This window comes from Takifugu rubripes, chromosome 1 (assembly GCF_901000725.2).
Source record: "Takifugu rubripes chromosome 1, fTakRub1.2, whole genome shotgun sequence".
In the NCBI taxonomy this organism is placed as follows: Eukaryota; Metazoa; Chordata; class Actinopteri; order Tetraodontiformes; family Tetraodontidae; genus Takifugu; species Takifugu rubripes.
In genome coordinates this window covers 18,202,175-18,218,737 of record NC_042285.1, presented here as the reverse complement: position 1 = coordinate 18,218,737, position 16,563 = coordinate 18,202,175, and the positions used below count along the sequence as shown (strand labels likewise).

The following is a 16,563-nucleotide window of genomic DNA, read 5'->3' as shown; positions in this document are numbered from 1 at the left end:
TTGAAAAGTCTTTTAAAGCCTTTTCTTTGCACACCGCTCCTGTGGATTTAAAGACAGGAACCCTCCCTGTTTAATCATTCAGCAGAAGCCCACCAGAATGAGATTCCCTTTACCATCATATAAATTCCTAATAACAGATTGTGGAAGGCTGTAGCGATCTCTTTTGTTTGCTGTTGTTGGGAACAAAAGCGCTTCTTCTTTGAGCGTGTCGTTCCTCCCATCAGTGTTATGAAGTATGAGTCCACCTGCATCTTCTGGGATCAAACACACTCAACTGTTTGATCCCCCCCCCCCCCCCCCCTCCTCCAGGAGCACCAGGGTTCAGATCGAATAACCGTGTATGTTCTTTGTCAGCTCATTTTTTAGAGGAATCCAGATTGTTTTGTGTTTTTCCGGCTGAAGGCAGGCGGCTGGTCCTTCACCTCCACCGATTGAAGCCACCCACACGGAGAGGAAGGTTTCAGCTCAAGCTCATGCATGTTGTCATTACCTTGAGATATTGATTGACTAATGATCCACACAGGTGAGGGCATTTAAAGGAAGACACTATTCTTATTTCAGTTCAGTATTTAATTTCAATATTGCACAAGTCTATAGCTAGAACTCATAGAAGAACCTTTCCATCCATCCCTTCATCCCTTCATCTCTCCATTTTCTGTTACCTGCTATTCATTACTAATTACCTTAATGGGTGTGCTGAAGCAAGAATACACTCTGGACGGGTTACCAGGACACACACACACACACACACACACACACACACACACACACACACACACACACACACACACACACACACACACACACACTCTCTTGTCAGCCTACTGAGGAGGTTTCTGAACTGGAGCATCATGGGGAGAACATGCAAGCTCATATGTTACAACAGGAATAACTGCACAATTTGTTGTTCCGTATCAGATGATTTTCCCAGTCTGATGCTGTTATTGGTGATGGTTTTTGATAAATGTGTGAATGAGTGAGCGAGATGCTCTCTCTACGTGCATCACCCGTGTAGGTTGAGTATTGGAGAAGGTGTTTCCCATTTCAGAGAGGACATGGCGTCTGAGAAAAACGTGTCCCACAGGCTGCAGGAGACATCAGGACCGCACACAGACACTGCTTCCTTCACTGCACTCAATAAAACCCCCACAGCACATGGCTGTAATAAGCCAACAAATTAAGCCATTAGACCAGTTTTAAGGTACACAGACATCCGTGGTTAAATATTTTAAGAGTAACAAGGGATCTTTCACTACAAATTGTGGTGGATGTCTGAGACCACCAGGGAAATGAATGCACATCCATCTTATCAATAGAGAAACGTGCTATGTGGATAATAGGCAACCATGGTAACAGGCAATTCATCTCACTGCTGCCGTCTGCTGACTCTCAGAAAACAGACAAATCAATGTGGGATTTAATGTCTGCAATTTATTCAGTTTGGCCTATGTGACCCCTCTGTGGATGCAGTCAGCACTGTATAGGATGTGCTAATACCCTAAGATGTGACCATGTCAGCAAACAGAGATGCTTTAGTCCCACAGGCTCGCAGAATGATGGCGACTTGAGCTGAACTTAATGATGTTAACTGTGTTTGGAGCCTCACTCTGCAAACAGTTTGAGAGCAGCGCCTATAAAAGGTCATTATGCTGCTGCTGCGGCTGAATGAGGTTTAGGGAAATACTCTGTGAACTGACAAAGGCAGGAGTGTCTTGTAGCCCCCCTGCCTTCCTTGAGGGAACTTTCTAATTAAACACTCACGCTTTACCTCAATAAACAGGACAAATTCTGAGATTTTCCAACATGTCATTTTTTCTCCACACCTGAGGCTATGAACTGATGCCAAACACTTTGAGGAATTTAGCCAAAGTGGTTTTAATAGTTTTCCAAGTACAATTGTTTTTCCAAGCTACTGTTAAACAGGGAGGTGAGAGCTAGAGCGAGAGGGTTTCCCCGGGAAGTTGGCAAGCTTTGTTCATGCCATATGTGAGGGGTTTCATACAGAAAGCCTGGCGTTTCCACATTGTTGATGAGCTGTGTCGTCATTGGCTAATGACTGAAGGGTCTAACCCACCTAGTTGTCTTTGGTTTGAATATAATAGAATATTTCACAAAGGCTAAATGTTGGTGCCTTGCCAAGACTAAACACAAACTTAAATGATAAAAAAGCCATTTTAAATTATATATATGACACTTAAGAGTCAGGGCCAAGTGCTTTAAGATTAAAAGGGAAGAAGTTTGCAATCATAATAAGTAATAAAGACTTTATTGAGTAACATACCAGTGATTTAAAACATTGCAAGTGCTATTAGAAATGCGAAAGCAAATAGTTGACAATAAATCACTACAAAGTGGCGTTAGATAAAAGATTATTACAAGATGCTGCACGCATTAAAAAGAGGAGCGTTGCTCTTAAATGTAGAATTTCCCTGACTCCCTTGTGCTTGTGCCTGCTCTAACCGAGGGCGCTGCCCTCTCCAGCTGCCCCGCACGCGGACGATGCGCGGCTCTACCTGCCTGACGCTCCTCGCGCCTGTCACTCACCGACGCCTCGTCCAATCACGGCGCACGCGAGCGCGTGGCTCCTCCCCGGCGTATAATTGAAGTTTCTTTAGTTTCTCCAGCGGAGCCCGCACGCAGTATTGTCCGATCAGCGGTGGGATAAAACAGAGGAGCGCGGGGATCATGTTTTGCGGGAGCGCGAGCGCGTGTGCGGCGCTCTGTTTGTGGATTACGGCGTTAATGAGCGCGGGGAGCGTGTGCGCGAGGAAGCAGGACGAGTCTTTCTTCACCGGCAGCATTTACCGAGCGCGATGCGCCTCGCGCTGCCTCAGCCTGCACATCACTCGCATCTCCGCCTTCTTCAAACACTCTCAGGTACGAGCGCGCGCTGCAGCAAAGTCCAACTTCCGGCGTGGTCTGACAAATACACCGCATTCTTGTTGTTGGTGTTTGAAATAAGTCAATCAATATTAAGCGGACGAGTCTTCCCTCGAGTCAGAACTGTTCCTCGGTGCCCCCGACAGTAGCAGCTCACTGATAGTGCTGAAATACTTTCTCACTTGTCAGAGAACCATCACCGACAGGCAAATCAGAGCTTCTCTAAGGGAAAGGTACCACCGAACCGGGCCGGCGCACGACTGCGCGTTAAGTTGTTGCCCAACTTGGAACACAGAGTCATCAGTTGACACGATGCGGCGTTTTTCACACTGAGAAGTGTAGGAAAAATCACGTTCCTGTTTTCAACCTTCTTCTTTCTGGAGTCTCCAGCGATGCCCCCCCGCAGCAGCGCAGTGATGATTATTTGAAGTCTTTAGAAATAGGTGCTGTGGGGCTGATTGGTATGTGCTTATAGAAGTTGTTTTCACCCTCCACTGGTCACACTTTTTTCTCTCAGGACTCTATAGAAGCACCAGCGGTCACTGATCCTTCTTCCCTTTACTCTGTCCCACCCGCTATCTATCTAGTGGCCCCCTTTTATTCTCCCTTCATTTGCATTTGCAAGGCTTGTGTTCCTTAAGGTGGATTAATTGTCCCTAATTGCCAGGAAACAGATAAAGTGCAGTTATAACTAGCTCTAGTTAATCAACCATTGAGTGCTTTTTTGTCATTAATCGCTCCACCTTGAAAGCACTTATTGATCCAGTGTAGTGAAAAATCAAGTTTGGCCAATGTTAGCAATCATTTGAGGCAAGGATGAACATTATTAACTGAAATTCTACATCCTGGCAGGAAGTATCTGTAGTGCTAAGTCTCTGACGGACACTGATCGAAACCAGTTTATCTTAATTTGCCACTTGGTACAATAGTGGGCTGGGGGATTTGTACCGAGAAGCCTCCGGGGGTATATTACCGCTCTGGGTTATAAAGTTTGGAAATGCAATAAGTCACTAACTCCTCGGAGAAGTCAGGTATGTGATGGAAGTCTCACCTCTAACGAAACACTGTGAATCTGTAAAATCAAATGCAGATCCCCTGCCTCGGCGAGGGGGGGGGGTATTTGTCTAAAACCGAGGCGCATTTTTGTGGTTGGCGATAAGCAAGTTAGCTTGTACAAACGTGTGGGTCTAAGAATAGCATTGTTGATAATCTGCATGGACTATCTTATGCGCCATGTTCTCAACAGTCCTTTCATGTAAAAAAAAAAAAAGGGGAGGGGGGGGGTCTGGTCAGCTGCAAAAACATAGCCCACCCTTCTTCCCCCACCCCCCTTACAACCCCAACCCCTACCCCTTGTCCTGCCAATAATTGCCAGCATCACACGTTGGAGGTGCACAGAGGATGCGCGATGCCGCTCCGCTGAGGTCACCTTCCTGCTGAACGCCGTTGCCCCATTTGCTCCAAATGCGATAAGCCCTAATGCGCTGTTGCCACAACAGCGGAGCGCGCTCAGTCAGCACACCCTACAGGTGGATCTGCTCCCTCTGGCAGATCTTATTACTGCGGCGGGCGGCTCAAGTCTCCACTTCAGTGATTGAGATGACAGACTCCCTAATTCACCTTCATCCTTCAGGGGTCATTTAATACTCGATAGGAAAACCGAGCCCTCCAATGCTCGCTGTTTTAATGGAAACAAAATGTCTGGGCCGTATGTCAAAGCGGTTACTTTTGCCTACTGTTTCTCAATATTATTTTACCCGTTTATCTAGAAATCTATATGGACCGGTACTTATTTCATCATACCCAAAACGAGCACTTGAGTGTGTTAAGAACACATTCCGCAGCTGGATTAAAAGTGCCTCTGTTTTTCATATTAGACTTTAATATGATCATTCTGCGAATACTGGAATGACACTCGGAGAGTTTAACACTTGCAGATGTTCTGAACGCCCACGCAACTTTTTAATGTGGTTGAAGCACGGGGCAAACCAGAGCCCTTGTTTTAATTGTGTCAATTATGACTCGGTGTGAAATGGAAACAAGTGTGCAGTTGCACAGTTAGGAAAGCTGCGGGTCATCCATGGGATGTCAGATTTATAGCAACTGCGGATTTATTGATGTAGCAGTGTTTCCAAATACAAATTTATTGACATTTTACGTCACATGTGGGAAACTTGTTACCCCAGCACAATAGACAGAGGGGAACACCCGACTATTAATATTGGCCTTGGACAGTTTAAAATCTTAGGAGCGAGCTGCAGAATGCATCAATCTCACGCTGGATTATTTATGAGCAGGATGGAGAAGCTTAAAAACAAGGTGTGTCCTCTCGGTCTTGTTATTGCATTCAAAGTGCTAAAAATGACCATTCCAAGTCCAGTCATCAGTGTCTAAGCACTGCAACATAAAGAAACTTGCTCGGAAGATTTGCATTTTTATTGGAGAGCAGCAAAAACATCGGAAAGTAGTTTTTCCACGTCCCCTTGTTTTTGCGTTTGATATAAAATAACCTGCGGTAGAATCAGAGCTCAGCCAGCGCTGGTCTCATGTGTGGAGCGTTTCATTAGGGAAGACAGGGGATGAATAGGGGTCTGTGTAGCCCGGCCTCACCCCTCTATGAGTTCTTTTAAACCACGACAGTCTTTTCTGTAAATCTCACCCCGCGATATTACAACACCCCGAGACACTTTTCGACAAACGGCGCTAAATCCCAGAGTGGGAGCAACTTTACGCCTGGGCTGAAACATCCTTTTATGCTTACGTTTGACGCGTGCGAGACGCATTAGGTCACTTTCAGCGCAACTGTTGAATAACTCATATGAAGTAAATTATCGATGAGTAGAATGTCCAGAGCCCTCACACCCACTCAAGTCTCAGCCTAAACCCTACGGCCCTTTATTTTAGAGCTGCATTTGTGCCCTTAAGGTTCAGTTATTTTGGTGTTGCCTGAGGACCCCCAAGCAGGACAGAGGCACCAGTCAGCCCTTTGAAGTCTGGTGTCCTGTTATCCAGCAACACGATGCCTCTTCAGTGCAGGCACAACAATGTGCTTTTGGGATTTTTTTTTAGTTTAAAGGTTAAGGCAGGGATAAATACAACTCTACAGGAATTTATCCATGTGAGCTAAGATCCATTTAATCCAAATGGGAGCCTTGCAGGAAGCAGAGGATTTCCATTTTTCAAAAGGCGGAATGTCATCCTTAAAGACAAAAGGGGTTTTGTCCATGTACCTCTGTGTTGTATTGACAATACGATACAGCCCCGGCCACCTGCCCCGACTTCTCAGCTGACAACAGCTAGAATGTTTGCGCGTGTGGTAAAGTCCCAGTTTACAGCACTCCGGTGGCGTCACGAAGAGTCCACCTTGGACTCGCATTCGTAGACCACCGTCTGGTCTCCTCGCCTTGACCCCAGTAGCTCAGGAAGATATCTGGAACACATTTATACACTGAAGTCCTTGACAGTCCGGGGTGCTGTATAGTGTTCGAGGCTGCGGAGGAATGTCATGGTGAGTCAGAAGGATGAAGTCCTGACCTATAATTATTCCCCGGTTGGTCCCTGACATGGTGGGGTCAGGCCTGAACAGCTGGGGCAACATCCTGCTGAGCGCCTCCACTGCGGGGATGCTGTCAAGCAGCAAAATTAGCTCCTCTATGAATCAGGGTGGGTGAAGAAGGCTGTCATACGCAGGTCGGTGATTTTGGCATAAATTACCATGCAGCGAGACCGCCAGTGTAAATGTCAGGGTTTTTAATTTCAGCGCGTTACCATCAGGTTTGGCTTAGCTGAGATGATTTCGCATAAATTAATGAACTCCGCAAACATCCTGATCCTGTGATAGAGGACAAAGCTATGCACCGGCGAGGAAGATTAATATTTAAAATACAAAAATCAGCCCTAAAAAGTTAAAGGTCCATATCACCAAGGAAGGGCAGGAAGAAAGTTGCTGATTTGGCTAATTTAGGGCTTTTTTCCATGTCTTGCACTCAAATATTTTTCATTCTTATCTGCAGTTTTATTTGAAGGGTCGGGGGGGGGGGGTTGAGGTAAGTCTCCCAGGATGTGACCATACAATCCTGGATTCCTTTGAAGCCATTTGACCATTATCCTTGACACTAAAGCACAGCTCTTGCTGGTACTGGATGTCAAATTAAACTCTTTAATGATAAGTTCCTCACAACGGTCTCATGGGAAATTTCTTCTGGATTACATTGTGGGAAAAAAACGCTTTGAACTTGACATTGAACTTAAGCAGAGTTTTTGCCTTTAGAGCGCTGAAGTTTGGCTCTCTTCTGCCGCTTCATTACTTTCATAAAGGAGGGCCGGGAATTTCCGAAAGTGAAGCTCCAATTAAGGTCACCGCTGAGAATCCTTCAACAAAACTCTGTGCAGATTTTTTACATAATTGTTTAGCAAACAAGAGCAGCAAAAAGCCACTATAATGATCAGTATTAAAGGAAAGCAGTCAGATGAATACAGGCCATACAAGAGATGCCATTTTTGATGAGGAAATAGGCCGATATGGCCCCAGCTGCTCTAATGAACAATCCTAACTCTCAATCAGACCTACATATTTTCCCAAACCGTAAATGGCCAGAAATTCCAGCTGAAGTTTGTGCTAATGTCCTGTGAGGCAAACAAATGGTGTAAAAAATTGACCTGGACGCGTCCCCTCCAGCCACATCCAAACGTCTGGGTCTCTCTCGGTCTTCATTTTGCTTAACTGGTCGTTTGTTCTGAAGTACGAGCTCTTGCGCTCGCCATCCTCGTGCAATTATGCCTGCAGGAAGATGACAGCATAATTCTCCTGCCCCTAATGAAAGTCAGGAAATGACCACTTGCACGAGCCATTTACCCCCAGTGGTCCCTCGCTTGCCAACTCCCATATTTACACACAGAGAATGCGCTATTAGGACCAAATGTTTGCCTCATCGGGCTTCAGAAGGTGGCACTTCTGCAGCAATTAGAGAAAATTGGAAGGAGCTGCACTCTGCCAAGGAGTGCTGACATCAGTTCCCACCTCTGTGTCTTTGGGGACTTCTGGTGAAGATCAAACAGGCCCTGAGGTCACTGTGCTGTGCTGAAGCTGGCCAGAGGTCTGCTCTGGACCCTTGTGCTGGTGAACCCGCATTCCTGCTTAGGTTACATACATGCGACGTGCAGAGCTGACTCAGTAGCTTTGAAATTTGTCCAGTCTTGACATTGCTGCCACTCTCACAGGGCCGTGACCTCAGGAAATTAAAAAAAAAAGCTGCCCTTGTTGCATAACAATGGCCGTATTTTCAACCATAGCTAATATTTTTCTCCTCTTTTGCAGAACAATGGATCTTTGGTGTGGTGCCAGAATCACAAGCAGTGCTCCAAGGTAGTGTGGTTCGACTTCATGAAATAAATGCATGTCACATACGAGCCTCATTATCAGAGGATAATACCACATACGTAGCACAAGTCACAACAGGGCCGGCTTTGTCCTGCCTGCAGAGGATTTGAGAGCTGTTGACACATCCTGATCTGTGCTTCTTCTCTGCAGTGATCCTCTTTTCATTGATACTCACCATAAATGAAATATAATTACATTTTAATGACTTAAATCACAGTTTACGGAAGTGAGGCCGCTTCTCTTGAACTCAGGAATGGGAATTCCAGCTGGAGGTGTTCCCTATGCCTCCCGCAGGCCTTGTTTTTGTTTCTCTCCCTCTCCCTAAGAAGGTTAATACAAAGCTGGTGTTGACAGGTTCCTTTGAAAGAAATGGCGCTGACACACGCAATCAGACTCTCCTGGAGCTGATGACAAGGTCCTCGGAGATGTGCTGCGTGGCCTGCAGAGAGAGAACGCCATGGGGCTGAAATAAGATGGAGGTGATATACCAGAAGAGACATGGCCACAAACGGAATCCAGGAATAAACACTTTCAGTGCATCTGATCTGAAGATAGGAGTGAGCTATTACGCTTCAGAACAAATACAGTATTGCATCTACTTGTGTTTGCAGAGTTTGTTCTGCTTATTATTGAGTTTAAACAAGGTGCACCAGTGCAGAGAGGACGACCTCACTTTCATTACATGTATAACTCACTATCAGTGGCCAGTGTTGTCTTTCATAATGACCTTTGGTGGTTTGGAATTTCCTTTTTTGACTTTCAAATTGTTTCCTTAGCAATTAGCATTTGCCGGGGCTACCGCAGAGCTTTGGTGCCGCGTGTCTTTCTACATGTGTAAATGTGAAGGCTACTTCCCCTCAGAATCTCACAGAAATTTTATAGGGATTGAAGTCATTGACCGATTTTCTGGTAATGAAGAGTTTCAAAAGGGCAGACTTGCTACATTTGAGTTTTTTTTGTGTGTACGTCCCTTCCTTTTATGTCTAACCTCCTGTGACATATGTTTAAAGTTAGCGTCTGGGCCCATAAGAAATCTAACCGCCGTTGTTTTCACCATAATCCCACGAAACTTGTTTCTCTCCTTTCCACTGGGATGGCCAACATCAGCTCCATGCACCCTCGTCATTCCGCACATTTCCATGTTTGAAGGCTTGTGCTGGCTGTGAGTCCAGGCACCGCATACTGTTTTCATAATGAACCAGTGAACATTGCTGAAGCTGCGCAAATTCTTTAATGAACTTGTGTCGGGCATGTCAGCTAGTGCTGCTTGGCCGGGGCTGGGTTGGTTTTGATGTAAGCCCACTAAAAATAACAACTTGATGGTGGAAATCTCTGGGTTGGTGTGTTGCTCTGCCATACGGGTTCAAGGGCTCCTTGGATGTAATTTAATTGTGTAGTTTTTACATTCAGGAATGTAATATTCAGGCTCTTTGGGTTGCCATGGTTTTCTTTGTGGCTTTAAGTCAATGTTTTGGTGGCAAACACCGCCACACTTCGCCCTCACATCGGCGTCTCGAGTGTGCGCTCCTGTTTTGACCGTGTCAAAACAAATCTATTGTGGCCTCACTAACAATAACGAGCCCACGCTGTACAGTGCCTTCCTGTGAATGGTTCTGCAGACGGTGATTAGCCTCTTCACTTCATGAACAGCGCACACACAAACAGAAAGACAAAGAGTGCGGCTCTTGAGGAGTGTGTGAGGGCAGAAGGCCCGTCACCGCGCAGCCCTCTCAGAAAGACAACAGAGGCCTCCCCGCTTGTGTCTTCAACGCGAGGAAAGGTCGCCTAATAATTGAGACAAAGCTGTTGTGACACCCCCCCCCCCCCTCCCCTCCAGTCCATCTGTCTTCGGGACATCAAAGCTTCCTTTTGCCATTCGCGATGAGAAAGTCAACCCGGTCATCTCGCATGCCGTGTCCCCTGAGTTACCCCCCCCCCCCCCCCACTTTGGTGACCACATTCTCATGGAAATGAACCTACTTGCCCCTCTCTTCAGAGCACAGCGAGGTGGCATTTGGAGAGCCCAGGAGTCATTATCGCCACATAATGTGGGACCAGCAGACTGACTCCATTCTGTGATGCCAGGAGCCCAGACAGCACCGGCGTTCTTGTCTAGAGAGGTTCCAACACATTCCCTGAAATTTTGAAATCTGGAGTGTCCTTTTTTTCTCTCTAGTGGTGCAAAGAAAATGGATTGTGTGCGCATGCATAGGAGAGGGTACAGAAGCAGCCAAGAAGCTTTCCACATCCAGAGCGCAGCTGATATTCGTGGGGTTTGTTTTCCCCTGCGGGTGTGATCCAGGCAACAAATCAAATGCTAAGACGGTTCAGTTAAGGCAGCTAAATGCCGGCCCGCAACAAAGCGGCGCGCTTCATTACTCAAACTGCGCTAAGGGTGGGAAGAGACGAAAGGACATGTGTATTATGCCTAAATAAGTCAGCCTGTGGTGAGTCAGTGGAACGTGTCCATTGCTTACAGTTCCTGAGGGGAAAATGGACTGTTTTTCCCTGAAACGCTGAATATCCTGAGCATTTTTCAACATAGCAGCCTGTTCCATGCTTCTTTCAGACTGATCTCTCAAATAATTAGATTAGAGGGGTGATTCCTGAGCCGGAGAGAATCAAAACACCAGCCTTTATTGTGAATATGTATCATCTATCAGCAGGGGAGCAGTTTCTCTGAACCTGCCACGTCCCTACCCTTTATTTCTCCATGATGATGTTTGGCCATCATTCGACAGCTGTAAGTTTTTCATGCATTTTTCAGATGCTTCACGAGTCCCAGGTGGCTCTTTTTCTTTGGACAACTCTTTTCTTACCACCCTGAGCTGCTCAAATAAGAGGGAGAATACCAAGTGTTTGCTCTTTTGGATTACACGCGACCTCGGCTTCACATGTTCGGAGCTTTTCAGCCATTCGCCTGAATGAGAATCACTGGAATGCTACAATTCAAAAGTGTCTTTCAGAGCCCACCATTCCCTTCGCCACTCCCATACCAACCCCCACATTTTCTCACGCCAAAAACCAAGCGGTCAAACTTCCTTTCATTTGTTCTTTATGCAGGAGCAGTTGAACCTGTATAATGAAATCAGAAGCAAGGCGTAAAACTCCCGTCTTTCTGGACGTGTCACTTTCGCTGGAAGCTTTGAGGTGGTGTTTACAAGTCTTTTGTGTGGCCACGTCTTCTTTGGCGGTCAGGTAGTTTATTTGGAGGCATGTTGAAAAGATGTGATGAACTGTGGCTGCTCGTGGAGGTTTACAGCTGGCCATGGCTCAGATTGTTGGCTGCTTAGACAGACTTCAAAGTGCCTTTTGGTCCCGTTGAGGCCAGACGCTGGTCTCACCTCCCGTGTTAGCTTCATTACCTGCACTAACACTTTTAAACAAGCTGGACTGGAGGCCAGGTCAATATTTCCTCCCTGTCTGAAGAAACACTCATCAGAATTGTATAAAGGCTTTTGTGTCATTTCTAAAAAGCATTTATTCTATAAAATTTGAGGAAGCATGGGTATGGAAGTGTGTGTGTGTGTGTGTTTGTGCACGCATGTGTGTGTGTGGGTGGCAGCGGAGGAGTGTGAAGCCAGACTGGTCAGTCCCAGCAGGAAGGACTTGATCTGGACATGGTTGTTAAGTTTCATTGGCTGAAGGGGGGGGTTGCTTCATTGGCTGCTATCTGTGGAGCTCATTATTCACATGGTGGGTGGCGAGGAATGGTGAGGAAACCCCCCACAGCAGAAAAAAAAAGAACGAAAAATCCAAGGACATGGCCACTAGAGAGCAGGTTATGAAGCAGCGGTTCTTCGGTATCAGATCTCATCTATGCTACACCCCCTGAGTGATGAAGGAGACCCTCATTTCTTCAACCAGACGGGCTTTAAGGATAATATCCATACATCTTTGGAGCCTTTTCACAGATGGCTTGATTTCACGTGTGCTCTCTGTCAATACAGGATTTTATTCTCTAGAAGGATTATTGTAATCAAAGCTACTGTGAAATCCTCTTTTAGCGATGGTCACCAGCCACATTGAGGCAGTCTGCCGTTATCCAAGTGTTTATCCGTGTTCTGGGAATAGTTTGGCTGAATATCACACAACGCCTGCTCACCTTTTATCTGCACCCCGCTGGCCCACCCCAAGCTTCACATCAGGTGTTAAAAGATGTGCATTAAACATCAGTCTGCAGCTTTGTTTACAGTCTGCGTCAATGTGATGCTGCAAAAACAGCCGAGCCAAAAGTAACATCGATGATTAGAAGATTAGAACGTCTCAAAGCTGATGTGCTTAGCAGATGTGGGCTTATCAGCGTATCCCAGTTCCACTCAAAGCTGCTGCATCTTGCTGATAAATCCTACAGATTATGTGCAAAAGTTTTAGGATGATGGATTAGCAGAGTGTGAGTCCATGTCCCAGACAGCTCTGTTAATCAGCCTCAGTCGAGATGTTTAAGTTATGATTAGTAAAGCAAACACATGCATGACTGTTTTGGAGCACAACGTTACCGTATATATAATCCGGAATGCTCTGTAAGTCAAAGAAACTGGAAGGAGCCGCCATTTTGAGGAGTCGTAATCGTTGGCTAGAGCGGCGAAGTGGGATTAGCGATTTTCAAGTGTTTCTGAGAGTCAAATAAACAAACAGAGATCGTGGTGGAATGTGACTTTAGTACGGGATTAGGACAGCTTTAGCCTCAACAACAGCATGTCACAGTTTACATGCTGTTGGCCTACATTTAGACAACAAAATCTCGGGGCCTCCTTTCATTTGAGAAGGGGGTGGGGGGATTGGGGCAGTCTGAGTGGTCACTGTAGGGACAGGCGGAGGAGCCTGACATCCTTTATCCTGTTTACCATCTCCCCGATTTGCAGTGAGTGACGTTACCCTGACAGAAATGCATTTCTCAGCTGACAGTTCGTCTGCACTATTGTTGCAATAAATCAAGCCGCCGGACAGTCTGAGTAAATGCTGCGGTGCTGAGGAATTATTTTATCTCCTGATCCTGTTTTCACATGTCTGTCAGCATCACATTATTCACTGCGGTGCAAAGCGGGTAAATACAGTAAATAATGAGTCTGGAGAACGTGACAGGGTTTAGAGAAAGCTGTTGAGAGGCTCACCGTGTCCTAGCAGACCCCTGACGTGACCCCCACGCAATAAACACATCCTGTTGAGTCTAATTGTCATGAAACATAAACTGAGCCCAGAGGTGGGTGATAACTGAGGCTCTGCAGTTACTCTGTCCTTATTAAAGAGGTGTGTGATGTGGCAGGAGATCAGGGGCGAGTGGCAATGTTGTCCGGATAAAACGAGGTCATTAAGTATTAAATAAACTGTTGCTGCATTCATCAGGAGGCGTGACACAATTCTGGCTAAGCTGTGTGGGCTTTCTGCTCATAAATAAGGCAGGGCACCTCTGATTGTGGGCTGAATGTATAATTCATGCACTGCCCCTTCTGCTCCTCCTCTTTTTCTTCTCACTTTCTGCACCAGTATTCCTTACCAGCTCTTTGTTGTCTGCCCTTTAAATGAATAATTAAAGTGGCGCTACATCTGTGACACCACCTGCTAGCTTGTACGCTGTCTGGCAAGTCTTGCCACGACCAAACTGATGTATAAAGTTATCACAATGGCACTTTTTAGTGTATTTACACACATTGTGTCAAAATTCACCACATAATTGAAACCACTGATGATGCAATCCTTACTAAGTTAATAAAAATAGAATGATGTTTATTTGTTGCTGTAATAATACAAATCAAGCAAGTTCCTGGCAGCTCTTTATTCTGTTCTATTTTTACACCATAATTTCTTACAGACACAGTTTAAACCACACTGACAGTTTTTATGTTTCTCAGCAATTTCAGGCAGAGCTGCAGACTTGGAGATTGTCTCTGACTCTTACAGCTCATATACTCACCTTTAGGGAGCGAGCTGACGCCGATTATGCTGAAGATGCCAGGCTCCAACACAGCCGGCTGTAAATAAAATGCATCCATGCGGGTTTTAGTTTGCAGAGATTTATGTAATTGCTGATCAGACATCCCCACAGCAAACCACTGCAGTATATCTGTGTCTGCATTACCGCAGCCCTCTCCAGGAAATAGAATTACAGCAGCGAGCTGTAAAAAAACTGTACGTGTCCTTTGAGTGACTTGTATAGATTCTCTGCAGATGAATCCTGGGTATTGTGTCCTCAAACCTTTTTCTTTAAGAGTGTAGTGGAGAACAGCAGCGTGCAGCTTGGAGGAGGCAATGAAATACCACTTGTTTCATATTTATGAGCACCACTATGAGCTTGTGTTTGAGTTACACACTCAAGACTCGAGCCAGCAGGCTATCAATCTGTTCCATCTACCCAATCTGCACCTTTGTCTGCTTGTTACACACCTGTGTAGGTCTATGGTGGTGCAGGAATCAAATGTAACCCACACTAATGTTGTACAATTGCTTAAAGAACGTGGCCTCGAGTGTATAAACCTCTCGAGATCAGGATATCTTCTTTCTGATTTATTTGCAAGATGTTTTACAATCATTTGAAACTTAATGGCACGTCAATGGGACACTGGGGAGCCTCGATTTTACCGTCATTCCCATCACAGCACCAGTACTTGATGAAAAATGTTCCACCCTGGTTAACCTGTAATCATATTCTCAGATGGGCACAATCTAGAAGCTCACTACAAAAAAAGTCCTGGAATGCTGGTGCTCGGGCCGCTTCATTTTTGAGAGACTTCTGAACGGAATTCAAGCTGACTTCGCATTCAGACTCAAAACCAAAGGAAGGCTGAGACCCGTGCCATCCCGCGAATGTCAGGAAATCAAATCAGTGACTTTGTTAAGACAGTCAGTAAGTTTAAGATTAAAAAACCAAACCTCTTTTCTAAATATGAAGGGCTTTTGCAGCGGGATTGTTTCTTGCAGTCATCGATGTTGGATCTTCGTCCCCCCTCCTCAGACCAACCTTTCCTTCTCTTAGATAACACATTATTCCGTTGTGAAAGGGAATTGTTGTGCGGTTGTCTTACAAAAGACGATAAACATGTCTGTGACATCACCTGTGTTGTGTGCTTTGCTGTTGGCTGTGTGAGCACAATGAAATGATGACAGGAGAAAAAAAACCATTTGGAAGCTCCGAGCAATATCGCTGGCAGGCGAAAGTGCCTTGGCCATGTTTTCCAAAAGATATATCACATGATTAAAAGTTCATTCTTTGTCTGTTTTGCAACATGAGCCTGATGTTTCCAAATCTGTCAACTCTGGAGAGAGATTTGGAACCCAGATGGTCCAGATGCAAGGTCGGGTTATAAAATTTATCTGGATTAGATTGGACGTGGGAGAGAGAACGAGAGACGGCGAAGGCTGTGAGGAAGTCGGGGGGAGGCAACAGATGAATTAATGTGAATCACAGGGTGGGAACGACGAGTGACAGGATGAAGGAAGGAGGGTCGGAAACAAATGTGCAGAGTGCCGGTTGCTGCGGGCGCGAAACCCATCAGGGCAGCAGAAAATAGGCCCGACTCGATGAGGCTGGTTGTGAGATTTATGATGTTTATGATGAACAACAGAGATTCTTCATATCTGAGTCTCCCAGAGGAGCAGGGGGGGGCAGCGAAGGCACCTCGTAAATAACTGTTGGCACCACTCGAGCTTTACGCTGATTACAGGCGCTTGGATCGATGGCTTGCAGGTGTCATCTGCAGGCTTTTGGGATAGCAGAGAGAAAACACAGGAAAGCCCTGCTTAAATCAGCTTAAATTCATTTACAGAGAGACTGGAGCAGTTGTAGCTGCCACAAGCACTCCCCTAAAATAAAACACACGCAGGAACATCACGTAAGCTAAAGAATTTCCCATTATTCCCTCTGCCTCTTGTGTTCTCCCCCCCCGCCGCCGCGGCGTGTGGGTACTGGAAACCTAAAAGTGTTTCGCAGTAATGTTATATTTTGGGCTGCGGACCTCCATCACACATGAGTAGGTGGAGACACCGGTGCGTTCTCCATCAGAAGATCACGGGGTTAGCTTGGACAAAAACACACTTAAAAATACATTTATACAAAAGATAATTGCATCCCTCGACCTCCAGGTGCTGCTGTAAAAGTTCCGCACACACAACCTGCAGCATGCAGCCATCATCAAGTTGCTCTGTTCATTGGTCTGGTGAAGTTTTCGTGACCCTGTAGCCGTGCTCTTAAAAGCCTCACGATAACATTGTGTATTTATGTTTCACCTTTTCATGCTTTGAATGGGTCGGAAATCTCTCTTTACACACAGGTGCGCCTCTACCTGCTTCATATCTGACAAAGGGCT

The 16,563-nt window shown here is 45.8% G+C and overlaps 2 protein-coding genes across 10 annotated transcripts in view; one reads left to right on the top strand and one right to left on the bottom strand.

Moving 5' to 3' along the window:
* The window catches only part of LOC105418387 (ABC transporter F family member 4-like), a 239,284-nt gene that overhangs the window by 149,538 nt on the left and 73,183 nt on the right, over positions 1-16,563 (bottom strand). The gene's annotated exons all lie outside the window — the stretch shown is intronic.
* anos1 (anosmin 1) overlaps positions 2,607-16,563 on the top strand; it is a 38,539-nt gene continuing 24,582 nt past the window's right edge. The window contains exons 1-2 of the mRNA XM_003961816.3: positions 2,607-2,877; positions 8,198-8,245. Coding sequence (XP_003961865.1) covers positions 2,686-2,877; positions 8,198-8,245 — 240 coding nt within the window. The 5' untranslated portion in view covers positions 2,607-2,685. The remainder of the gene's footprint in view (positions 2,878-8,197; positions 8,246-16,563) is intronic.